This window comes from Strongylocentrotus purpuratus, unplaced genomic scaffold, assembly GCF_000002235.5.
Source record: "Strongylocentrotus purpuratus isolate Spur 01 unplaced genomic scaffold, Spur_5.0 spur5_scaffold_9, whole genome shotgun sequence".
NCBI lineage: Eukaryota > Metazoa > Echinodermata > Echinoidea > Camarodonta > Strongylocentrotidae > Strongylocentrotus > Strongylocentrotus purpuratus.
The window spans coordinates 22,824,426-22,850,644 of record NW_022145615.1 but is presented as its reverse complement, the minus strand read 5'-3'; the positions used below and the strand labels follow the sequence as shown (position 1 = coordinate 22,850,644).

Genomic DNA, 26,219 nt, shown 5'->3' with positions numbered 1-26,219 from the left:
TTTAGGCCTTTAGGGTAATGTTACATTGTTCTTTTTATAGGAGGGTAATACAAGAACGTACATGTTATGTAGGAAAAATAAGAAACTGATATTCACTCAAGAACCTCGCAAGGAAGTCATATGTGTAATTGTAAGCTGATGGGGTTTAACAAATAGGGAACAAGAACATTATTCTTGGAGATCATTTCAAAGGTAAAGTTCAGAGCTGTCAGTCTGTTTTGGCATCATCTTCCCCATCTGTTTCAGAATAATCTTTCTGAAGATTGGTTGAGGAAGTGTGCTCTCTTAAGAGAAGAGATGCTTGAAAGTCACGAAAGTGTTTTGAAAACAACAAAAATCAGCAAGTGTTGTCCAGACCATCACCCCACTCCATATTGTTAAGAAATCTCACCCAATGGATCTCACTAAAGAGGACCATTTTATGGTGATCAAGCCAAGAGGACTGAACAATAGTTCCAGTTTGGATCCTTGTTTGGTCCTAACAACCACTTGTAGATTGTGACACTAGGCAGAAAGGGGGCTCGGAGCGAGGGGAGAGATAGGCCAAACATCATACAATGGGAGAAACCAGAAAAACAAATACTGAGAAAAGAATGAACAAAGGGAGGTGGTGGTGGTGTTGATGATGAGTGAATCGAGAAAAGAGAGAGACCAAAGCGAACCTGTGTCAATTTACTCAATTAGCAAACACACAGTTTCAAAACAAGGTGGTACATTAAGTGTATAAAAAAGAAGAGGTCCTTATCTATCGCATTGTTCCACATATTGTCTTTTGCTGCAAGGTTTACCAACTGCTGATGCATGGTGGGACCTGAGGGTGTATTTAATCAAAGATACTGGAACGACCGTCATTTGTTCTTAGAAAAAGAAGAAAATCAGGTAACAATCGTATCCTGGTGCTCATAAATTGAGATCAAATGTTTGTCTTGCAAACTTAAAATGATAAAATGGGAACAAAGTGCATGTTTACTCTGTTAGTTGTAAATGTAAAGCTACTATCAAACAACAAGAACAAACCAACTCAATTCTATACCTGGAAATACAGAAAACACAAACTAAAAATTGGGGGGAAAAAGTACTATTTGCACATGACACATCAGTTTCTTTTCAACTGATAAATCACATCGTAACTCAGTTGACTGAACAGAATAAATGTATTTATTCACTCAAGTGGGCATAGATTTTCATTTTTTGTTTACAGAATAATTGATGCATGCATACAAAAGGGACAGCTGTGTAGCAAACAAAGTTTCTATCATTTCTGACACCGTTTCTTTTCGTATATCCTTCTTTTTGGGTGCTATCAGTTTTAAGTAATTTTTTTTTGGTGATGGGCCTGTCAAGTTTATCATCATGCAAAATGCAATGTATTTTGTTAGGCGTGGCTGTACCTTGAAAACAGAAAGTGAAAACTACGGCTCTTGCACCTTACAAGGCTAGTTCCGGAGAAGGGGCTGGTCACTCAGGAACGATGTCAGATATTGATCAGTTGGTTTCTTCCGAACTACCTCAAGACAAGGTTCATTGGGTTCCTAACCTCCACGCTTTGACAGGGACAATTGAAATCGATAAGGGAACGCCTGGTGGGAAGGGCTCTGCAAGACTTTCTTCACACCTGAGATGTTGTGAAAGTGTGAAGACTGTTGTTCACCATCTGAAGTCGATACCACGGATCAATACATCACCAGTAGTGACAGGACTTACGTCAAGGGATAAATTATAGTGGTTGGAATCCTTTTGAAAATTAATCCCACCTTTCTATAAACCAAATGCAGCCTATTGTCCGTCATTTACAATGACATGGTGTATCACATGATTACTTCAGGGAAAAGTTAAAGTCTTTATCATGCACTTTGTTCAGAGCAAGTCCATGACAGTGCGCTTTGTTGATCTCAAGTCTAGAATTAAAAAGTCATTAGTACAAATCAATAGGATTGACCTTCTAATCAACGAGGGATCCATTTTTGCGCCAAATATTGACTAGCAAATAGAACACTCACTTCTTGGGCTTATATGAATAATATAATCGCATCTATTTCCTCATTCTTAGTTTACAGATTCGCTTCAAAATTGGCTTGATTTTATTTACTCAGACCTCAAACCGTCATGATTTACCCTACTAAAACATGAACATAGATTTTTCCTTATTTATCCAAAATATTGACAATGTACGCTTTACATGAGTGCCTTTAACAAAGTTTCACTGTTTACAAAATGCATACAAAAGGGAGACTCATGCTCTCAGCCAATCAAATGCCACGATTCAGTAGCTTATAACAGTCATTGTATAACTTGTTATTGATAACAACTTTTTAAGAAACACGGCACAGTTACGTATATAAGATATATATATATAGCGCAATTACCATCTATGTTTGTATCCAATGACCTTGTATCTGTATCATTCAGTTGAGGGTCATATCAAAACACTGTGTTTGCTTTCTTATGCGATGTGCATCATTCAAAACTGACATTTGGAATGGTCCTCCAACATGGCTAGCCTAGCTCTCTTGACTTAAGATTGTTTTGTACCATGTTTGTGAACATAGCTGTGACTTTTACCCCATTTCAAACAAAGCTTTGAAACTCGTGACTCTCCACACGTAACTCGTAACTCGCTGACATCTCCTAGTACACCTGTCCTGCCAGAAAAAAATAGACCAACATCCATTACCCATGCCATTGGAGAGTTTCCAGTTAGGTGGTGTTGTTTGGCCCACTTTCAGCCGAAAGCACAACTGGACTCTGGCTGGCATCGAGCATGCCCATATTTGGCAGCAGAATAACAGGGGTCAGGGTTCAATCCGATGGAGCAGTGGGGGAATTCTCTTTCTGTTTCTTCTCTCCCTTTCAGTTTTCTTCTCTCTCTTTCATCTTTCTTCTCTTGGCTTGAGAAATGTTGTTCCAAGAAACTTGGATTAGAAACCTGTCATAATGTGGGTTCATGGAATGGAGACCAGGATATCAATTTTTTTATAGCTCTCAATGTCTGATGTCACTGATTATTGGCACGTTTTGCTTTTGACTCATATCGCAAAAGATTGCATTTATAAACTATTTTTTCTCATCCACATTGGATATGAAATCTGTGAATCAGCAATAGGTCTATGGTTAAAATCAACTGTATAGATTGACTTTAGAGTCGGTTTAGATCCAGAAGGATGTTTACTCTTTGTTAAATTAAATGACTAAATGGTCTTCTTGCTCTCAAGACTCTCAGCAGATGATATGATTTGAATATCCCCCCCCCCCTCCCAGAGCACATACGGTACATGTAGGCTTAACAGGATTAGAGATTAAGGAGTTGTCTAGACTAGATTAGTATCAAGAAATATAAGAAACATAATGTTTTTATTTTCCAGGGTAGTTCTGTGATTAATCATGTGATACCAGGAACATGCGATCCGATTTTTTAAAAAAGAAGATAGGATTTTCTTATTCCAGCTCTTATTTTCTAAATGGCAGTATAATAACAAACAGCAATGATGTAACTCGGTGTGATTTTAAGCCATCTCATTTAAGCCCTGTGGGCCACTCATTGTGGCAACAGTTGTACTTTGTAAAGCTGATTTATTTTCTTTCAGAGCAGAGGCTAACAAATCTTGTTTGTCACAAACAACTTTCTGAATCTCAGCCATCAATAGGCAGTTATCTCTTTCAACTGAAAGTACTGTTAGTCTTCGATTCTAGACACTTTTTCAAAATTTGACAAGACTTCAGATCCAAAATGATGTAGATATGTGACATATATCACAAGAAAGGTTTGTGGCGAGTTTAAATCTATTACGAAAGAAGAACATTGTCAGGGGACTTGCACACGCTCATAGCAGCAGTAAAATAGAGAGAACTCGAGCGAGACCTCTCAAAACCATCTTACAAGAGTTTAGGAGAAAGACTTCATGAGATGAACCATCAATAGACTTTGGGAGAAGAGATTGGGCCTTTATTACTGCACCCTAATCACAACGACTGTCTCTGATTTACCATCCCATTGAGGAGAAGGGGCACATCACGAGGGGGGAAACTGAAATGGTTTCCGCGTCCCCCAAGCGAAGAAAACCACTTCATTCTCCCCTCTAGGCTCTAGAATGGGCTGCTGTATTAAAAAGGAGTGGGGGTTGTGTGACTAGTGCGAAACCACCACAACAGGGTCTCAACAGATTGCGTAGCCTGGTTGTCATGGCGATAGGTTCTTAGGTTGGTCTTATCTGCTTCTTGGATTTGACCCCAAGTAACTTTTTGTCTTCTAGGAAGAAGAAAGTGGAAGTGAACGGGTATCATTGCCACCTGTTGATATAAATTTGTGGTAGATATGGAATTTTATTGTAAACAAACGAAATACTTTCACTTTTCCTTACTACTATTAAAGACTCCCTGCTTTAACCTTTACTTGGCAGTTGTCAAATAATCCATTGGATTTAAATGCATTTTTTTCAGTAGGGTTAATACAGAGTGAACTCGAGCTTAGTATAAACGGGTCACCTGATGACAATACCAGGATTATCATATGCCATCAATTACTCATTAGGTAACGCTGTGATTTTCTTAGGGAATGTAGCTGTTTAATCTAATATCTTAATGTCTTTTACATACATGTACGCCATCTAAAACTTATTATAAGCCCCTCTTGCTATCAGTCATATGAATTAAATACATAATGCATCTTATCTCCAACATGTCATACACTCAGGGGTGACAAATACTCATAATTAGACTGCATCTTTTTCTGTAGAGAAAGCAATTATTTTAGGCCGAGGTTGGGACATACGATATTCAGCCTTTATTGGATTTAAACCGTGTGGAAGCTCCCATTAGCCCTCGTGTGTGAAGTGAGAAAGAGAGGAGAAACTAATTGTGCTAATCTGCTACTGTAATCAAATCAAAGACGAAGCTAATTTTGAACATGTCTTTCGCTGAGGGTGGAGTAGTATTAGCTCAATTAGCACTTTTTCATCTGACAGGTTTCTGCTTGTAGGAAACTGGATTTTTATGAGTTGGGAATTTAATTATGTCTTGCTACTTGACGAATGCTTCAAAATAGAGGAAGGCTAATGATTTCACCGGATTTGCATAAATCACTAATTTCCAAAAAGTGATCGTAAGTAATATTACGAGACAGATTTGGTGATAAAGATAGCAAATCTTTTCAAGTAGATTATTTCTAAAAGATGTTGGAGGTTGTAATTGAAGTGAGAAAACCTTGTAAAAATAGCATCACTTAATTCTATTTAGCATTTAATCCTGCCTTAAATTTTATTGTAACAAACATAATTATAATGAACAGTTTTAAAAATATGTGAATGAAAATGATGATTCCAGGATGATGATGTCCCTTTGAGAGTGAAGTTGCTTCACTGCTAAAGTAGAAGCCAGTCAGAGAGTCTGACATTGAACCCTGTGGGCCGATCCAATAACGGACCTCTTATTATAAGCAGGGGAATATTGCCCAGAATTAAACATCTTCTCTAGCTCGCGTTTTTCCCCCGAAAGATTAATAATCCCTGCTTCAGCAAGCGCCGCTAAGTAAGCTTAGAGGGGCAGTCCGTGATGGTTTGGATATGAGCAAAGCGGCCGGGGTATAAGGTTCTGCCTAGCTGTGCAGAGTGCATGTACATCTATGTAATGTACATGCAATGTAGGTTGTTGATGTTATGGTCTGTGTAGAGCCAGAGGGTCGTTAACTCTGTTGATGTATATGAGTTAATGACTAAGTTAATCCCCTTATGGCTTTGAACAAATGAAATTGCCTGCAGAGGGCTCGAAGGGTCATGTACTAATACCTGCTACTATACCCTTCTGGCTCTCAACAGACAATATTATCTGTTCATAGCCAAAAGGACTTTATCTCACATCCTGTAAGCACAGCGTTTATGCCCTTTTGGTTCTCAATAGGTGATTAGTAAATGTAGGAGGTGAGGAGTCTAACATTCATGTAGCAAAGCATCAAGTTGCATGTGTATCTGATTCACAGGCATCTGTTGGAGTATAGAGGCCAGACTCCAGCGATTGTCTTATGATAACCCGAGGAGATCGCGGATAACCTTTCCCCAAAACATATATCATTGTCAGGGTATGAGATACATGTAGACTTTATACTGTTCAAACTCTCAATGCATTGTTATATAGTTTCGTGTTATGATCTCTAAATAGTATATGATCCTACAGTGTGGATGGGCTTTGTTCTTACATGGTTGGGAAACTGCCCCCCCCCCACAAAAAAAATCAAATAAATGAAAACAAAATATACAGCATGTTCTTGGCAAATTGAAATGGCTGAAGTATATTTCTTTATCAAACAGAAGTGAGAGCATCGAGGGACCTTTTTTCACCAACACTTGGCATTCATTTACACCTGAAATACTTTTTCTTTTGGCGTGGCTGTCTTCTTAATGCAGTTTATATGTGAACGAGGCTTTATAGGAGTAGCTGGAGGGTGCTGGAAATGGGAAGGAATGAGAAGTGTGAACAGGTTTCTGTCAAGTGTTGGGAGATGTTGTCTGGTTGTTTATCTGTCTCCATCTCTTCCTCTGTTCTACTTTCTCCAGCCAATCGTACATCTTGGCCATGTTAATGTAGAGTAGGAGTCTCCAAATAAAGATTTATCATTTCGTTTGATTAGAGTCGAGTCACATCTTGTAGTATCCTCTGCTGAGAGCAAGACAGGCTTAAGCTCTTGGGTTCTCACTTTACATAGACTTTGACATAAATCAAGCAATATCACATCTTGAATCGTGCACTCATCATCTCCTTAGAGTCGAAGAGATGTTAGTTCTTATTAAACTTTAGTTGAGTTGAGTTAAATCACATCTTAATTATATCATGCATAGAAGTCGTGTTTTAAGTGTCAGAGGTGTTTCAGCTGTAACTTTGATAGACTTTCACTTGATTAAATGCCCTTCTTAATCATAGCAGACATCTTGTCGCTCTTTGTCAATAGATTGATAAATTAACATCATTTAAGAAGCTTTGTGAAATCCAATCCAAGCTTTCAAAATATGTCACAATTTCAGGCAGCGAGGTGAGAGATAAAAATTTTCTGATGTGTCGAAAGTACCTGATTTTCAAACTCTCTAATCGTGATATCCCAATTTCTGACAATGTGTAATCGTCTTTAGATTAACATCCCCAGATTGTCTGTCATTTGTACAAATCTGTTGCCGGGAGAAATCATAGTAGTGGCTTCGTGTCTGGTTTTGATTGTAAATTTGAGTCTGATCTCTGTAATGATGGCTTCCAACACCATGTCTGCCCCCTAAATGGATACAAGTTACAAGCTTTGAAAACCACATGATTAGGTTAGCTCAGTTACACTGTGTTTCGATTAGCGATAAACAAAAAGATTAGATCCCTGTGAAACCATGGACAAGTTGGCCTATTCTGTCCCTGCGTGTCGCTGATAATGAGGTTTGATCATTGGAACTGGTCCTCCTATTGTTTAGGTATTTAGTACCAGACTATCAAAGCTTCTTTCTCTTTTGTTCTCCGCTGATCAGAGTTGATGGTGGGCGCCACCGCAATAGTAGAATTATATATTATAGTGGCAATGTGACGTGGTTTGTTTGGGTGGGCACAAGTTGGCCACAATCCTCGATGGCTACAACTGCTGGTGTGGCACTTCATTTGCCCTTTCTCTGACTCCCTCATCAAACTTTTTTTGTTGATCACCTTCGTCACTGTCGATGAACCTTGTTGTGAGAAAAGAGGCAACATCTCCTCATGACTTTACCTCTGTACAGTATTTTAAGGGATTATAAATTGTACTTTTGAGTGTTTTTTCCTCAAAAGTTGCTGCTTAGATATAACCCCCCAAGAGTCACGCTATACTTTGTATAAATGACATCAATCATGACATTGTTAATGATATTACACTTTTTGCTTGAAATCACATTAATTTTCATCTCTCATGACGTCAATTATGGGCAAATTACAAAAGCCTGTCTCCGTGCGTGATTTTCATCATTTTCCCAGGGCTTTACAAACATGAAATCACAAAAACATGTCATAAATCTGACTTATTGTAACCCTCCATAATCAAGTTGAGCTCCATTATTTAGTTTGTTGTGGATTTTCATGCAAAAGTACCACTTTTTGGCTTCAAGGCAAGCAGTGGAGTGAATAAGCAAAAAAACGCTCCGGTGAGCTTCTTTAGAGATTGGGTAAATTGGCCGCCCCCCTCTTGCTAGCCCCATGGTTCCATAGAAACTCTGTGTTAGTTGTTCTATTCAGAAACAGTCAATCACAAAGCACGAACTCAATCGTATTCACTGGAACTACTGCTTTAAGTAAACCTGCCATTGTAAACTCTGTTTATGCGCCTATTCTAGTGGCCTGTGCAAGGCCTCTGAGATTTAAAGTTTGTGTAGAAGGAAGAAAAAGAAAAAAGAGGGAAGAAAAAAAATCTTGCATTGATAGATGACTAGCCTGAAGGGAGTACTATTCAGAGGTTCTTTGAACAATGAAGTAACACTCCACAGAAAAGCCTCTTCAACCAATCATTATGCAGGCTCTATGCACTGGAGACTGTTTACAATTACAACAGGTCCTACTGTGTATGGTCTGTGAACTCCGGGAGAAAAGTACTCAAGAAATTTAAAGAGGGCATTGTTTAATTTCAGCCAATTGCATGGGTCAACACGAAAACAACCCTGAAAAGATGCGGGAGTTGTGGACCTCAGTTGTTGCATGTTGGTGTAAACAGAAAGTTGCATTGCATTATGGGTGTGCGTATATAGGATGCAAAACAGTGTTTATTGAGCCAAGAAAGTTATGAAGAACTTTGATAGGATTTTAGAAGTTGTGTGGAATGTTAATAGGCCTATACTTCCATCGATTATAGGACTGCCGGATTCTTGATATACATCAGTTCTGTAATCATTGTAATTAAATTTCAAGCCATGTCCATCTGAGAGAAGATCCTTTTTTACGTCTATAGCTCCTTCCCCCCCCCCCCCTTTTCATTCCATGTTCTTAGCATTGATTATGATTAATTCAAAGAGGAAGTGGGTTCAGGAAAATGAATGTAGAGTTTTCTGGCAAATGTGAACGGAAGAGTGTTGCAGTTTTAATGTTAGATAAAACGATGCATCCCTCTATGAGATCAGAGAGTTTGGCAAGGAGTTTTGAGACGGATATGAACCACTCCCATCTTGCTTCTTGGCATTGCTTCATCATATGCATCTGGCTGGTGAACTCTCGAAAGGGGGCGCCAAAAGGTCGGTTAAAATCTAGGGAATACATGTTTGTTTGTTTTTTGGTAGCATCTGTTTGCAGCCAGAAGGGCATTATCTCATATAGTTCGCTGCAGTGTGAAAGCCCTTCTGTGCAAGACATGCTGCATGTTGTTCAATCAGGGCATCAGAATACATGTATGAATTACTAAAGTGCACTTTTCCCCAACACACATGAAAAATAAACAAGTATAAATGGTTTACATCATCATAGCACATTCCCATCTTCTACAAATAAAGCATGAGCTTAAAGCTTTCATTTATCTAATTTTATTAATATCGGGCTTAACAGCTATATGAATTTCTAGCTGCCTTTTCACTGTATTAATACCAAATTGCTCTCAGGAAGGGGAAAATCAATATCCACTATCGATCGGGACGAGGCTGACATTTAATTATCCAGAGAGGAAGCAATAGGAGGCGGCCTTGCAACTTCACTGTATCAAAAATGTATTAATATTCATGTGAGAGGAGGATTAGCTCGACTGGGGATAATCCGATAATGTCTAATATAGAGTTATTTGATACTCTAGTATTACAAATTTATTAGTGATGTTTGAAATGCTTTTAGGCAGAATGTGTTAGCTAATCTGTCATTCATTCATTCATTACCAAAATGTTCAAGATATTGAATTTCGGCATGACGATAACTGTGGTAACAGTATTATGAGGAGTAATAAGGAAAACATTACCTTAGTTGTTTGCAAGTGTAGCTATACTGTATGGCACCTGTCTTGAGTAATAAAGCATACTAGTATAAACATATGATGTAATTGTGTCAATGTACTTTTTAGTCATTGTTCATGAGTTGCATATTTAAACATAGTTTATTAAAAGAGGTCTATAGAAGATCAAATAAGCTGGCTCTGCTGAATGATGGCCAAGTTCAATAGACTTTAAACACCATTGACAAATTCTGGCACAAAAGAGGAATGGAACATTTAAAACAAACTGAGGGTTCTACCTTATATATTGAAGGGACATATTTACTATTCATTTTTGGCGAAAATCATCAAACGACGATGGAAAACGCCATAAAAACCAACAACAACTTTTTTCCTTCCTCAATGGAGCAGTTATCTAAGCAATTGAAAGCTCTGCCAAGACATTTGATGTTATTATTGCCATTGTTGAGTGGCAAAAACAGTTCCTAAATGTTTCCTCTGTATATCTGCTGTGTTAGTACAGCTGCATCATTTCCTTGTATCCAATGTTTTCATTACCAAATGAAAATGACAGTTATTATTTTGTTAACCCATGTCCGGTACATATGAAAGGAGAATGGAAAAGTCAATTTTTTTAGGGCATGACGTCAACTAAACAATGTTTGGAGAATACCCTAGAAATGCAATACATGTATTTTCTTGTGTTGTCTGTTAACGGTATATTCATTCATTGTTTACCAATTTTATCTTGTACAATGAATTTTATTTATATAAGTTGATTTGTCAAATAAAATGACTCCAATAGAGGAAATCTTGGCATTGATTACTTATGTTTGACTTTCAAGAGTGACAGAAACGTCGCAAAGATCGAAGCTTCTGGTTTCTTTCTCCGTTGCTTGTAATGTGAATCTTGTGAGATGTTCTTGAGACTTGAGTCGACGCGGCCAAAGAGTCTAGTGTATTATCCCTGCCAGTGAACATGACAATACCCCTAGGCTGTGTACTAAGTACACAAGGACGAGCTAGGCTTGAATATTAGCACCAAAGGTTGAGATGCATAGATGTGCAAAGCCAAGTTTCTAGGACACGGGACTGTGGTCTTTGGAATGCAAAGATTGCAAACCGTTTCCCTTTCTTCTTCTTTCGGAATACCTTCACATATGTCTTTGCATCACATTCGTACCTCTACTCACTTAAGTTTTGAATTATTTGTCTGTTTATTCTTAATGTTATTTTATTTCTCATGCTCCATTGTATACTCCATCTCTTCCTCTCTTTCTCTCTATCTCTTTCAATCTCTCTCACTCTCTTTCTCTCACTCTCTTTCTCTCACTCTCTTTCTCTCTCTCACTCTCTTTCTCTCTCACTCTTTCTCTCTCTCTCTTCCTCTCTCTCTCTCCCTCTCTTCCTCTCTCTCTCTCTCCCTCCCTCACTCTCTTTCTCTATCTCTCCCCTCTCTATCTCTTTCTCGTTCTTTCTTCCCCCTCTCTCTTTCTCTCTTTCTCTCTTTCTTCCCCCTCTCCCTAGATATTTGTCTGTATGTCTATAACATGTTTGCATATTGCCTACTGAAAGCTAGAACTTCTAGGATGTTAAATCATGCACATCTTGATAGAGGCGACGCCCTCCAAGCTCTCAGCGGTCATCATCTTCTTTTTCTTTAAACCAATGTCCTTTGTCCTTTATCTTATCTAAAGAGTCATGTTTTTGTAATCCTTAACTCAACTTTTTTCCGCCCCTAGGGTCTTTCATTGAATGTCCCTCATGCGAAGCGTACAAATGTGACAAGAACATCAATAATTAACCCTAAGCTTATCTAAGAGTGTATTTAAATGATGCACACTTCAGCTCCTCATTGATCTAGAGAGAATAAAAGGGCATTCGACATGTGTCGTACTATTGATCTGTTTTACTGTGAGATCCATTGAGGGATTCGCTACAGATGCAGTCAAAAGGCATCCCGCGATAGTCGCTCAATAATCCAATAAGAGAGACGAAACTCTCTGTGAGAACTGAATGAATTCTAAACTGTGCCCCCTAGATGATGAGCTAAATTGTACACATTTGTATATTGAGAGGGAACTCCTTGATTTGGGGAAAGAGAGAGAGAGTGCAATGTAGACGTGTTAGTGTTGACGGGAGGGGAGAGGGTAGATGAAAGCGAGAGGCTTGTAGCGGAGCGGATGAGAGTGGATGAGAGTGAGATTGATTAATGGTTTGTTTGCGGTATAAGCCTCAGATGAGTCATCCGCTCCACGAAATTGAAGCATAAATTTGAATTATTAATGCTGTATGATTGTAAGCAAATATGCATTTCTATGCAAGCCGTACTCCCTCGTACACAGCTTGGCTAAATGGCATCACATATTTTTCTTGGAAAATTCTACCAACCACAAACAAAATGGAATCTCTCTCTACACCTTAATCGACACCTTGGTTTAGAGAATAATAATATCCCATTCCAAATGCATATTTTTATTCCTAGCCTGACTAACGGTGCAATTTATATGTATGGGGTCATTGCGTGGTCAATTGGCATATTGCGGAAAGAATCGCTATTTTTCTCTTTGCTTCTCCTTTATTTTCCCCAATTTCACACCTCATAACTTCAAGTCATTCATTTGGAGAGAAGCCTTTAAATAACTCATCGAGCGGGAGGCTGTCTTTGGCACAGTGTTATTCTTCTGAATGAAACTCGTTACCTGTGGAGAGGCGGAGAGTGGCTGGGGAAATAAATAATTCATGTTTTCAGTCAATTCCAATACGATGAAGAATGGAACATGAGAGTAAAATATTCATGACATCCAAAATCAATAATTGCATTTTTCATCCCCATGACCCCAATTACATTTGAAGGCAACCCTCTGTAACTGTTTGGGGAGGGCAGATTGAACAGCATTTACATGCACATATGAATCTCTGTATTTTTAAATTTTATTTAAAGCCTCAGGCACTTTTCATTAAGTTTATTTTGCTTTTTTACAGCAATTTCCTGCTCAATTATTACTTGTAATTATATAACAGTCATTTGAGTTAAAGATGTATTGAACAATTTACTGTTCTCATACAAGATATACTGTAGTCAGTTGGGTGAGTGTTTGATAATTTTGTTAAATGAAAAACAAATTAATATCTACAACTACATTCCATTTTTGAGTCTCACTACAGTTCATTTAAAAAATGTCCCATCTAACTCACACATTTCTACACTGCTGAAGTGATTACACTTTTTCCCCTCAAACTTCTGAATATAGTAAGGTTTAAAATACACCAACTAACTTTCCATGTGTTTTTTTTTTCTGTCTCTTTTCCAGATTTGCGATCATTCCAAGGGCAACACTTTGGTGCCATGACGTTGAACAGTGAGCGGAGGTTGCTGATGGTCGGAGCACAGAATTCGTTTCATATCATCAACTTAGACGAGCCACTGGGAAGCAAACAGGTACGTTACACGTAGTGATCACTCCAGCCTGCAAACCCACCTGTTATAAACAGACAGACAAACAACCTGCCTGTAGAGACCAAAATTTTTGTTTCCTTTGTGCAGTGTTTCATTGAAACCTGTGTAAAAATGTAAAAGGAACATGTTAAAGAACATCTACAATCTGCTATGTGTACCTTTGATGACAGATTTCCTTGTCCTGCTTATAAGTGGTCTTTATAATCAGGTTTTGTTGAGTATAGACAAACAAACAACCTGCCTATAAAAACCACAATTTTTTGTTTCCTTTAATTAAGCAGTATTTCTTTAAAGTCTGTGTAAAAGGAATCAGTTAAAGAAGATCTACAATGTATACCTTGAACTTTTTGGTGTTTTTTTTTGGCATAAAACTAGTTCCGCATAAAACCATATCCGATATTCAGGGAACAATCAATAGAAAGTGCCAAAATTTGTTAAAATCATGAACAGCAGTTGAGGTTCCTCAAAGCCGTCAGCTGTTGCAAATTGGCATTGTTCTATTTTAAATTTCAGAGGGAAAAATTTGTTGAATTGGCAAATGATGGGCAAACATTCAATAATCATGACTCATGAGACATAGTATGTTGACCCTCTGACGATTATGAATGTTTTTAGCAAATGGCATCTTTATTAAGAAAATAGAACAATGTATATGTAAGACATTGCCTCTTCATAATTTGTTTTGTTCTTATATTCTTTTTTGTATCAACAGGGTATTCAGAACTACACATGGTCTTCCGAATTTCAGACGATACAGAACTGTTTGATGAAAGGCATCGAACAGTGGGAATGCCAGAACTTCATCGAAGTTTTACAGACGAATCCTGCAGAAAACAACACGCTATTTGTGTGTGGAACCAATGCACAGACACCCAAGTGTAGATACTTCTCAGTAAGTTCTGTCCTCTGAATTTCGAAATCCTACCCTAAAATTTAACTTTTACACAATGAATCTGGACCATGTTATGGCTTCCTTGTACTTCGGGGGAAAAAATAAGGAACCTTCACTGTGAAATCAGCTCCCAGGGAAGATCTTTATGCCCAAATCAACATTGAAAAACAGTAGAATATGAAGTCAAAGTGAAACTCTGGAGAGCTTATTTATTACAATTGTTTGAAAAACATGGTAGCACTACAGAAGGGGGTCATGTTGCAAACCCTTGATAGAACCTCCCATCGATTCCTAACCATCAATTTTGTAAATGTCTGACTGAGAGACAAGCTGGAGACGATCGAGAGAGAGAATCGGCTGCTTGAATCTGATCAAGCAAAACTCCTCTGCTCCATGATGCTAGCTATCCTCTCTATCAAGCTTTCCCGGTGATTTGATGCAATCTCCTTAATGTACGGGGGCTTTGAAAGAGGAAGCGCAGTTTCCAAAACAAATTTGGAAATGTAGCATGAAGAGCTATCTTGGTTGAATTCCGGTGCAGAAGCGGTATTCTAAAAGCAAATATTAAGGGGGCCCTCGTAAGATAGAAAATGTTTCACCCCCACGTTTGCCCCAGCCCTAAAGCCTGCCTCTAAAATCTAAATCTTGGAGAGGAACATTCATCGAGCCGTGAATGTTGACTCATTCCTATTTCTCTCTGCACTGCACATCTAATTGGTGCGATGTTTACAGCCCTCTCGTAATGAGAAATGTCAGAGCGTGAGGGGATGGGGGATTCGAGCTGTCTCTTTCAAGCCGCCCCGATGACGATCATGCGTTCATAGATCATGTGATACATGCTATCTGGATTCTAACCTTTACTGTACCCCAGTTCTATCAATAAAAATGGATTTTACATAAAAAATACTCTGATTTCAATTCGGATATGATTTTATATAAAATGCTGCTCTCTGTTTTGACAACCAGTACAGTTTCATTTTTTTTAACTTAATGGAAACGAAACCAAAAAAATGAAAGGCCTCCTCTAAACTACGGGTATAGAGGAGGTCTAGATACATATCATTTTGCAGTCAATAAATCAATACATGATGCTTTTGAAAATATTTCATTACCACTGTCCGAATGAGACCTGGTACTAGATCATGTAGGAAAACTTATTTCAAACTTTAATGTTTGGTGCTTACACATATATATCATGCTTTTATTGCCAAAAAATACTTAATATACACAAATTTTGTTACGTGTGAACATGGTTGGGATCATGTCAGTCACAGATAGTAATCAGTGGGCTTGAGCAATTTATGCTAAACGCATCCCTGCTGCGTGGGTGCCCATATCATCACGCCTAACTTCTCGTACATGAAGAGAATACATTGAGAGAGATAAGCATTCAGGAGGGAGACATCAGACGCTTGAAGGGGTACACTCGGGGCCCCCTTCTAAAACTAAAATTGAATCAAAAACTATTCTCCATCCAAACCAACTGATAGTGCACTATAATCTACATTGAATTTGTCTTTATTAATTTATTTCACTGTTTTTCCACCCTGTATTTTCTTTCCTGAAGTTGTATTTCCTGTACAACGTCATATTCTTCCTTAAATGTAACCTTACCCAAGCTCAATTTCCAGAAATTGCTGAGCAATTGAAATTTTTTTTTAGCACTTACATTCGTAATTACACATAACCTTATCAGTGGCCTACAATCAATTCATAGTATGGCTTGCTATATCTAGTGATTCACATTTGATTTTTGGTTCTCGTCTTGGTGAAAGAGATCGGAAGCTTTCAATTTGGTTGGACGCTGTAGCCGATAATGCAATCAGCACAGCCACCTCGCCGTCATGTTTTCACGCTCTGCCTTGCGTTCACAGCTTTGCTGTCAAGGTTAAAGCCGGGACCACGGTTGGAGCATTGGGTTTACTTTATAACTTGCATGCTTCCTGCAAGACTCATCATCCTAGGAGAACATATTTAACATCCTCCTCCAAACATATATGCGATGATGAATTATGATATGCAGCATTGCGCATTGGATGAAAGATTAATTTGGTATGATTAACTTGTTTTGAAAGTAAACGGTTTTATGTAGTCGTACGTAGTTGACTTCTCTTTAAAGGTAAAGACCAGTATTGGAAATGCCCCAATTTCAAAAAATGAAATGGAAGCTCTCATTACCAATCATGTGAAAGAATATGTTTTGACTAATACATGATGATAAAAAATTTGCCGGGAAACCGCCTACTAATTCATATATTTGGTAAATTTGTTTCTCTCATGGTCTGTGAGAGATATAGGGTAGTCCCATATACATCTTTCTGTGTATAGTGCTTGTAACTTTACGAAGAATGGGCCAAATTTCTTATCATTTTGATGATTCCAGAACCTTGCAGATGCTAGATGCTAGATGATCAACCTTTTCTGATTGATTCCACAATGTTTCTTTCACAATGCAATCGCATGACCATAACTGGTCTTTACCTTTAATTCAAAGCTTATAAAGCAGAAGAGAGATAAAAGTATGTTGGTTGAGGGAAGTTAATATGTTGGAATGACTTGCAGACTTTGCGGAATGTTTTGAGATGAACACCTTTCAGGTGGATGAGGGACAAAGTGAACATTATATTACGTCCGTCAGCATCCATTACAAAGCGCTGGGTGTGAGTTTGTAATTAAATGAAACTTCCATCGCACAACAAAACCAACCACTGAACTCCTGTTTAACTCATCAAGTCATGTGTAAAAAAAGTGTGTTATTTGGCACCGAAATATGGATGGCTGTATGTCATCGCCTAACCTCTGACTCCAATAAATGAGCAGCTCTCATCTGCATCAAATCCCACGAGAGTGCTTTGCTGAACCAGCCCCTTCCTTGTCTCCCCCCTTCTCAGAGTTTTAGAGTCCTTGCGTATTGAGGAAGAAAACCAACTGATGCTAACTAGTTACCATGGCGTTCTGATAGTAAGATTTCTGGTTCGATAACAAAATCAGGACCTGCCGACTGATTGGCTTTGACAGGCAAAGGAAATCAATCGATGCCAAAGTGTCAAAATTATTTTGAAGTTAGAATCCATCATAGTAAGCACAATTGACATGCATTAGAAGTAAAATTATCAGTATCGTACCCTAAGGCTACAAGAATATCTATGTGAAAGTAGATTATCCTGTGTCATGGTTGTCATAGTAATAAAGACAGATTAGATTAGAATATGAAGGATGTTAATAACATACTGTTTTCTATGTTTTTCATCTTTTTTCCCCTCTCTCAGGATTCTAGTCTTCAGGAATATCAAGAGTCTGATGGAACTTTCATCAGCCCTTTCAACCCCAAGCAAGAGGGTACAGCTCTCTTTGCAGGTAAATAATTTTCTTCCCCCAAAATCATGATTTCTACTATTATTATGAAGATAAACTGTGAATCTGTTGGATTACTTGATGCCGCACATTTGCAGACACCATTAGTATACATTGAAATTTAGCCTTGCCAACCCCTGCATAGAAAGACCACTGTAAATACCACATTGTCTGTTTCCCTTGGAAAGATGCTTATCACTGAAATACGTATCAACAGAAACCTGTTGATAAAGACCACCTTCCCATGAAAACTATGTTTCTTGTATCGTTTAAGCAGTCTTTGTATAATGGTTGCCCTGTATCTGTGCTTCAAGAGGCTATTATTAAAAATAGTATTATGGAAAACAGTAATTTGATTACTGACGAGGCTACCCTGTTTAAATAAAACGGAATAAGTAAATAAATTAATTAATGACATTTCATTTCTCTCCCCATTTCAGATGGTAACCTATACACAGGTGTTGCCCGGGATTATACGGCCCGAGATTCAGTCATCTTTAGATCGCAGGGACCACAAAATGTACTCCTTACGAAAGCTATGGACTCCAAATGGCTCAAGAGTAAGTTTACTTTGTCTTTTGAATTTCAATGTTTTATATTTCTATGTGTATAGCAATGATATGAATCATGATATCATGGGGATCAGACATTTACTCCAGTGACAATCGCTATCTTGTCAAAGATGCCCATTTAGGAAGGGTTGTAATTGGATTTTAGGTCAGTTTTAGGGTTTGGGTTGATATGAGGTGTAGAGTCTGGTTCTGGGTTGAAGTTAACAATTCACATAGCATAGGAAATGGATCACAGAGCAATATTTGTGTGAGCATGTGTCATAGAAGTCAATTAGTATGATCATTCTTTACTGAAACAAATGAAAAAGCAAATGATTGTGTAGGAGTTACGGTATGCAATCAGATATATGTACAAAGCCATGAATCAGACATTTTGCAATGTTTTCCCCAAAATCACCCTTTTATCTCTAAAGAGCAAACATCGCGTGGCTATTTGTTCATGTTTACTGCCTGTGCAGTGCTTGAAAGCATCGACAATCAATTGAATAGAATCAAAATGTTGTGGAAGGCTTTTTGCGACATTGTTGAGCGAGTTGATTTTTATGTTTCATGTACTGAATAAATGCATGTGAATGACAGAGTGAGGACCATAAGCTAGCACACATCCTGTTTATTGACTCAATGAGACGTGAATGTAATATCGTCTTCTGGTATTGACTGACAAAAAAAACAGTCCTGCACAAGGAAGAAAAATTACTTGTTCATGCCTTTTCTCTGTATTTCAACTCCATTTGAATGTTGTTTGGGTTAAAAAATAAAGATTTATCTTGTGAGTCCTTGTTATTTTCCAAAATGACTAATAAACCATCCAAGGAATACTCAATCATACCTTATATTTCATAAAGAACCAAACATTAAACATAGTGCATCGTCTGAAAATGAAAAATAATCAGTGTTTCTTAGAATCTGCTGAAAATCTAGAAGACTTTACTTTAGTTGTTGAAAACATTTCTGATGATTTATTTGCTTTATTACCTGTTTCTTTTACAGTTCCAGCATTTGTGAAATCATTTGATGTAGGAGACTGGGTCATGTTCTTCTTCAGAGAAGTGGCAGTGGAGTACACATCAGGAGATGTAAGAAACGAGCCCATTCTTTTTCATGCCCAGTACACAGAACAACATTGAATATTTTATAGTTGTTTTCAATTCAATACAATATTTCATTCCAGTTTATCGTGATATGAGATACAATTTCATTAACCAGCATTAGTGGCCCAGAGAGACCAAAAAGTGCAAGTACGTCATGAGTTACCTGAAACGTTGACATCATAAATTATGAAAGGTCATACAATATGCCTTTTAATATGATACGCCATACCTGTAGATCTAGTATTACTGTGATGTTTTTGTCATACAATGGAAGCATTATTTTACAATCCAGTGATATATGAACATCGATGGCTTTAGAGAGCAAGGTATTTTATATCCCAATGAATAATTTTAATGAACAGGCATCAAATTCAATTGGTGTGACGTAAACCATTATATACTTCTAGAATTATGATTTAAGTTTCTGAAGTTGTATTTCTTTACATTGTTGATGTTTTAAACTATTAAGTTTTAATTTAAATAGAGGCTCAAACAAGCAAACAAACAACTTACAAGTTGTTTTCTCCATTTTGATTTATTGAACAGTAAAAAGATTTTTATGGATGATCAAACAAACTTACAAGTTTCTAGGGTTGTATTTCTTGGCAATGTCGATCTATTGAACAATCAATTGATTTTATGGATGATCATACAATCATGACAATTTTATTTCTTCTGTTCTGTATGTTGTACTTTAAACTTTATTACTCAACTTAAGTCTTTGATTGATATCTTGTTTAGAGCCATGAAAAGTCTAGGTCTGAAAAACATATACAATTCTTCAAAGTGTATGAGTTAACGACCTTTTGACTCCAAACAGATGATGTTATCAAATATTGTGTGGTGTTGTTTACAGCTAGATCAAAGACTCTCTTTCATGTGCTTTCTGTATGCTTCCATATATTTGTTTTCTTCTATTCGTTAATAATTCATCTGAAATTCATATTTATTTCATTACCTGGCATGGGTTAGCTAGCATTCCCCCATGCACCTCGCTTAATGGATAAAAATGTTCACCAATGTGCCCATAGAAATGCAATGATACAGTAATCCATAGCGATACTGCTGCGCTCATTTAGCGCATGCCTGAGTAACCTAATATATTAGTGAAGAATTCTGATTACTCACGCTCCCCGTGTTGCCTCCCTCTCTCTCTCTGCGTGCGATGGATGTCTGTGTACTTAGCAGTCATTACAGTGGGATTTCATTTGGGGTGTAGGAATGATTGGCCGTAGCCAAGAAAATGCCAAATCATATTACAACTCGAATACCACCACGCACATTCACTTCAAAACATAGTTGCAGTGAAAGTTCATTTGTTAACGTGTTTCTGAGTGGGTCGGATACTGGTCCCCAATGACATTTGTAACGGCTTATTACAATGACATACAGCATTATTTATTTGTTTATTTATATAGTTATTTATTGACTTACATATGTATATAAGTATCCACGGTACACTTTATCTACGTATCCATAATGTTTGGCTGTTTACTTGTTTACTTATTATTTGTTTGTTTGTTTATTTGTGCAGGCGGTCTACTCCAGAGTTGGGAAAGTTTGTAAGAGTGACGAAGGTGGTGATTGGATATCTGCTGGACAGTGGACAACCTTTCAAAAGATCCGTCTCAACTGTTCCTTCCCTGGAGCATTCCCATTTTACTTCAACTTCCTCCGTAAGTATCTCTCTCTTCCTCCCTCTCTGTTTCTCTCTCTCTCTGTTTCTCTAGCTTTTGCTTTCTCTCTCTCTTTCTCTCTCTCCCTCTCTCCCTCTCCCCCGTCTCTTTGATCTCTCCATCTTGTTCTTTATCTCTCTCTTTTTCTCTCTCTCTCTCTCTCTCTCTCTCTCAATCTCTACCTTAATCTTACTCTATCTTTCTGTTCACTCTTTTTTTTTGGTCTTTGTCTTTCTTTTTCTGTTTTTGTTATCCACCTCTCTCCCTTCTCATTATCCTTTTGTCTCTTTCCCTCACTCTATCACTCTGCCCTTCAAATCATAATCTGAGTGTTTCCTCAAATAGATATGAATTAAGCACAAATAGAATTGTTCTATCCCTCGCTGTATTTCCTCTCAGGAAAGCTTCAATACTCCTTCTTAATCCCCCTAAATTCATCTGAAACAATCATAATTTTATTGGGGATTAGAAAATGACATTGAAAGGACTTCCCTGTTCTAATGCCTCACAGAAGTGAGGAATTAAAACCATTTGTCAGCACTCAAAGACTGTTGATAGCTATACATGTCTGTCAGCATAACCAAAACCTGTCAAAGAAATTCGCTGGAAAACTCATCAAAGTTTGGAAAAGCAATCATCATTCATTCCCTTCTGAATTCAGGACACTCTCACTCTCATATTTGTCATGCAATGTAATGAAGAGTGCTGCATTATTGAAAATGTGGCGTAAAAAACAAGTAATTGAATTTAAGTCCAATTTTCAACAAATGATACTTAATTGAAGTCTGTGGTCGGGCTCATACTCTACTGATTGATTACTGCAGTTAATAACTATTTGTTCATTATACATTTGTCAGCTCATCAGAGAAACTAATTTCTTCCTATTACTTCAATTTCTCATAAAGCATTCTAATCCAGGTTCTTGACTTAATGACTTCTACCTAATTGAAATAATTTGAATCATTTCCATTTTCCAGAAAGTTTGCGTTAAACTTTTCCCCCAGAGCACTACTGTTATCAACTCCACCTTGAGGAGCAATATATTTCCCAGACCCTGAAGAAAAAATTGACGTAGAGGTGTAGTCAAATGACTGCTAATGCAAAGGTCACAGGTTAGGTTGACCCCAGCTCGGCTCTTATATCCTTAAGCAAGGCATTTTGTGTACATTGCCTCTCTCTACCCTGCCTCTCTCTACCCTGGTGTGTAGGTGTATAGTGACTGTTATTTTCATGTTTTATATTTTCTTGTTTGCAGAGGATGTTCACATGGTAGAAACAGAGGATGATACACTCTTCTATGGAGTATTTACAACTGGAAGGTAAGTCTTTTGTGTGTCAATTTTATAATGTATTCTATTATGACCATGTTTCTCATACAAGTCATTTGTCACAATTGAGTATAATGAGTACAGTGGGGGCTAACTTGTTCTTGTATCTTGGTCAATTTTGCTAGAACTTAAGGTACAAGTTGTTTCGGTTAGAAAGCTTTGATATAATAGCAACAGACTACCTTTCTTGTAGTTCAGGAACATATGCACTGTAAGTGTATTGGTTTGATTTCTTGTTGATGTTGATGGTATACATAGAACCCTTGCAATAGAGACATGAAGAAAAATCAATATTTAACCCATAGCGTGGGAAAGAAAATGACAGACGAAAATTAAATTGGTACTAATGATAACATTGTTTTCGAAAACTCAGTATTCTTCTCCCAAAATAATTCCATTGTTTCAATATCCAGTTCAAGATCTTGTTTACTTTGAGAAAGAAAGTTTTCATTCATTTCTTTTGTTGTGAGCCAGAAGGGCGTGAACTCTGGGAAAAGAATATGAGTTGTGGCTTTCAACAGATGATGTGCAAAGGGTTTCACTTTCAGTCGATCTAAAACACTGAGAGTTAGAGCAAAAGTCTGTCTTAAATTATCAAATACTAAACCTTAGAGGCTGTTCACACCGCAATGAGATAGCGCGGTCTATCGTAGCACCCCCTTTTTTCTAGCGCGCGCTAGACCGCGCTATCTCTCGTGGACCACCCCCAAGAGGTGCTCCAGTGGCACGCCGTTTTGGCTCGCCGTGGCTCGCTGTTGGGCGGACCAAAACGACGTTGTACCTCCCACACCGCAGAGATAGCGCGGTCTAGCGCGCGCTATCTCTGCCGGTGTGAACAGCCTCTTAGATAACATGGGCTGGAGTTCAAGGAAAATATGTTTTGCATCTCAATGCTCAAATCAAGTTGTTTCTAACGAGGTAAAAAATCTCACCCATGAAGTTTAAACCCTTTGCCAACGGGAACCTGGTGGTCCCTGTATCAAGCATATGGGACTTTCACAAGACAGTAGTCAATGTGTTGGCATTTAAACATCTGTTTGTTTTCTTTCTTGCCCGTCGTGTAGACATGAGATTCCTGGATCAGCCGTGTGCGTCTTCAGCCTGAACACAATAAGGACCATAATGGACGAGGGAGAGTTCAAAGAGCAACAGGGAGGGGCGTGGTACCCCGCATCCCCGCCGACATCACCCAGACCAGGATTGGTGAGTCATAGTTCAAATAGGACTGTTTTTATGCCATGTCTCTTTCCTCTTGAAATTGAGTAACTGCAGATTATTTATTATTCGCCCCATCAATTTCATTGGTAGTTGTGGCTTTATTTTCTGTAGGTGTTTCAATTTGTAACGGCTTTGGCTCTTTCCCCCTCTTGAAAATGGGAAATGTTTTAAAATGGGAATTGTTAATGACAGCTATTTTCAGGGGATGAAACTTTCACAAAGCTGAACCACTTATAACAGTCACAGGGTAAAAATCTTTAATTTGATTTGTTATTGATGGGACATTTGTTTATTTACTCTGGAGTAAAGTTAGGAAAACAATTCAACTCAATGAAATTTCAATTCAACATTTATTATGGATAACAAATTTACGTCACACGTAAAATCACGTGACATGATACTGAGAAGGTTAATCATGATAAAACAAAATCAAACATTTAAAGCATCAAATGAACATGGGTAAAAACCTTATATTTCTAATTCAAAGAGAATATGTATCATGATCGATGCTTCGTATCTGTAACAAAAATCTCTCTTCTGCTTCTCTTACAGTGCGACCTAGGTTCACAGAGTTCCCCGAGTACGTTGCAGTGGATAGCGTCCCATCCCCTCATGCACGAGTCTGTGCCCAATCATGGGAACCCCCTGCCCGTGTTTGACCTGACGAGGGCAGACTACAGGTTGACGCAGATCATGGTTCACAGCCACAAGGCCGTGGATAAAGATTACCAAGTTTTATTTTTAGGAACAGGTGAGTGGGAACATGTCCACTTTTTAGCCTCACAATCAGTACAGGACCTGTGTGCAATCAATGGCAAAATCAATCATACGATCAATTGCTAAGCTATGTGTTGCAGGGCCCAGACATGTGAATTGGCTACATGTATACATATATGAATACTTCTATCATATCTTCTAGAAGTTTTGAGAATCATAAGAAAACATGGGTGCGTTAACCTATGAAGATCATTTTGATTCTTTAAGACAATTTATGTTGACATGATGATCCCATTCAGAATCGCTGTCTGAAAGCAATTTCTGAGGAAAAACCAACAGTTCTGATCAACAGACTTTATCCAGCATGCCTGAACACTATGTTTTAAGTTCTATAAACTTTTCCACTGGTGTCCTGCATGTTCAGTTTGTGTATAAATAACGATCTTTCATTATTTTATGTATGGTAAGGTATGTATCCATCGCTTTGTACATGTACATGTCTACTATCTTTTAGTCAGATTGAGCATTAATTAGAAGAGAAATAACAAATTTTAGATGACTATACCACACTTAAATCTCCAATCACGATCATCTTTTTGTCCCCCCTCCACACAGATGACAGCAAGCTCTTGAAGGTTGTCATCGTTGAGGGTGAAGGTGGCGCTGTTCATGCCAATCTCCTGGAAGAGATCAGTCTACATCCAGCAGACAGCTGTGAACGAGTCGTCAACATGGAGCTGGTGACAAACCACGAAGGAAAGCAGGTTCTTGTCGTCAATACGAACAGCTCCATCTTGGAAGTCCCTCTGCAGAGATGTATAAACTACACAAGTGACTGGTGAGTTTGTTTGTTTGTTTTTATTTTTCTATAAAATCATCACAACACACAAATACATACATTAATGAAATATACAGTGGATAGCCCATTTGGGCCCAGTTTGAGTTGTTTTTAGCTTGTTCTATTTCTTCAGTGGAGAATTAGTTCTTTTTATACAATCATTAACAAAAAATCCTGTATTGGTAATTATTCCTTTTTCTTCTGCAAGCTTCATTTTAAAACCCTCATCATAGCTGATGTTCTTTTCCCCCATTTTGATATGTTTTGTTCTGTTTCCCTTGATGTTATTTTATTTAGAATTTGGAAATGAAATAAACCAAATGACATTGAGGAAAAAAATGTGGCCCAGCATGACATTGGAGGGCATGATTTAACAAAGAAAACTGTTGCATGTCTATGTAGATGCATATACAGCTGTAATTTTAGTTACTTACTATCTGTTTATTAAAATGTTTATAAGCTTACATACTTATTTGAATGTTATGTATTGAACATTATAAACTTGTTTTTCTTCTTTTGCAGTACCTGTACACAAGATCCCTACTGCGTTTGGAATAGCTTAACGGATCAGTGCTACGAGTATACTGGAGATAATGCATTGTGAGTATATTGATACATTTTTTCATTTCTGTAAAATATAAAAAAATCATTTTTTATCTGGAGAAGCTTGTCACATTATTGCATTCTGCTTTGTTAAAAACCATTCATCTGTATGAAAGGTTATTTTGCAGGTGGTGTTTGAAGATGAAGCATAAATCATCTTGCAAACAGATTATAGTTATTTCCTCTCTCCCTCTCTTTCTTTCTCTCTCTCTCTCTCTCTCTCTCTCTCTTGCTGTTTCTCTTCATAATGAATGATTTGTTTTGTTTGTTTTACAGTGACGCACAAGATGTCAGTAACATCCAAGAATGCCCAGGTAAAGAGAATTTGTGAAACAAAATAATTAGTTAGTAGAAACGATCAACTTTGTTAGATGTCCCAATTTCAAAAGAGTATCACCCAAATGTACGTGTGGAAAGTGAGCGAACAGTGTATGTTACAAAGTATTATAGAAAATGATAAAATTAATTACAATAGGGATTAAAAGAAAAACCATAACTTTATTAATCCAATGAACACGTTTAAAGAAAATTCTATATGACTGCAAATAAACATTCATGATTATTCAAGAGCCAACCAT

General features: G+C 37.7%; 1 protein-coding gene across 9 annotated transcripts in view; it reads left to right on the top strand.

The window, feature by feature from the left end:
• LOC582531 (flagellasialin) overlaps positions 1–26,219 on the top strand; it is a 67,377-nt gene that overhangs the window by 24,866 nt on the left and 16,292 nt on the right. For all 9 annotated transcript variants that reach the window (XM_030976726.1, XM_030976731.1, XM_030976730.1 and 6 more), the window contains exons 3-14: positions 13,207–13,334; positions 14,065–14,244; positions 17,514–17,601; positions 18,039–18,158; positions 19,161–19,246; positions 20,796–20,937; positions 22,193–22,256; positions 23,330–23,468; positions 24,036–24,234; positions 24,816–25,038; positions 25,561–25,638; positions 25,918–25,955. In XM_030976726.1, coding sequence (XP_030832586.1) covers positions 13,207–13,334; positions 14,065–14,244; positions 17,514–17,601; positions 18,039–18,158; positions 19,161–19,246; positions 20,796–20,937; positions 22,193–22,256; positions 23,330–23,468; positions 24,036–24,234; positions 24,816–25,038; positions 25,561–25,638; positions 25,918–25,955 — 1,485 coding nt within the window. The remainder of the gene's footprint in view (positions 1–13,206; positions 13,335–14,064; positions 14,245–17,513; positions 17,602–18,038; positions 18,159–19,160; positions 19,247–20,795; positions 20,938–22,192; positions 22,257–23,329; positions 23,469–24,035; positions 24,235–24,815; positions 25,039–25,560; positions 25,639–25,917; positions 25,956–26,219) is intronic.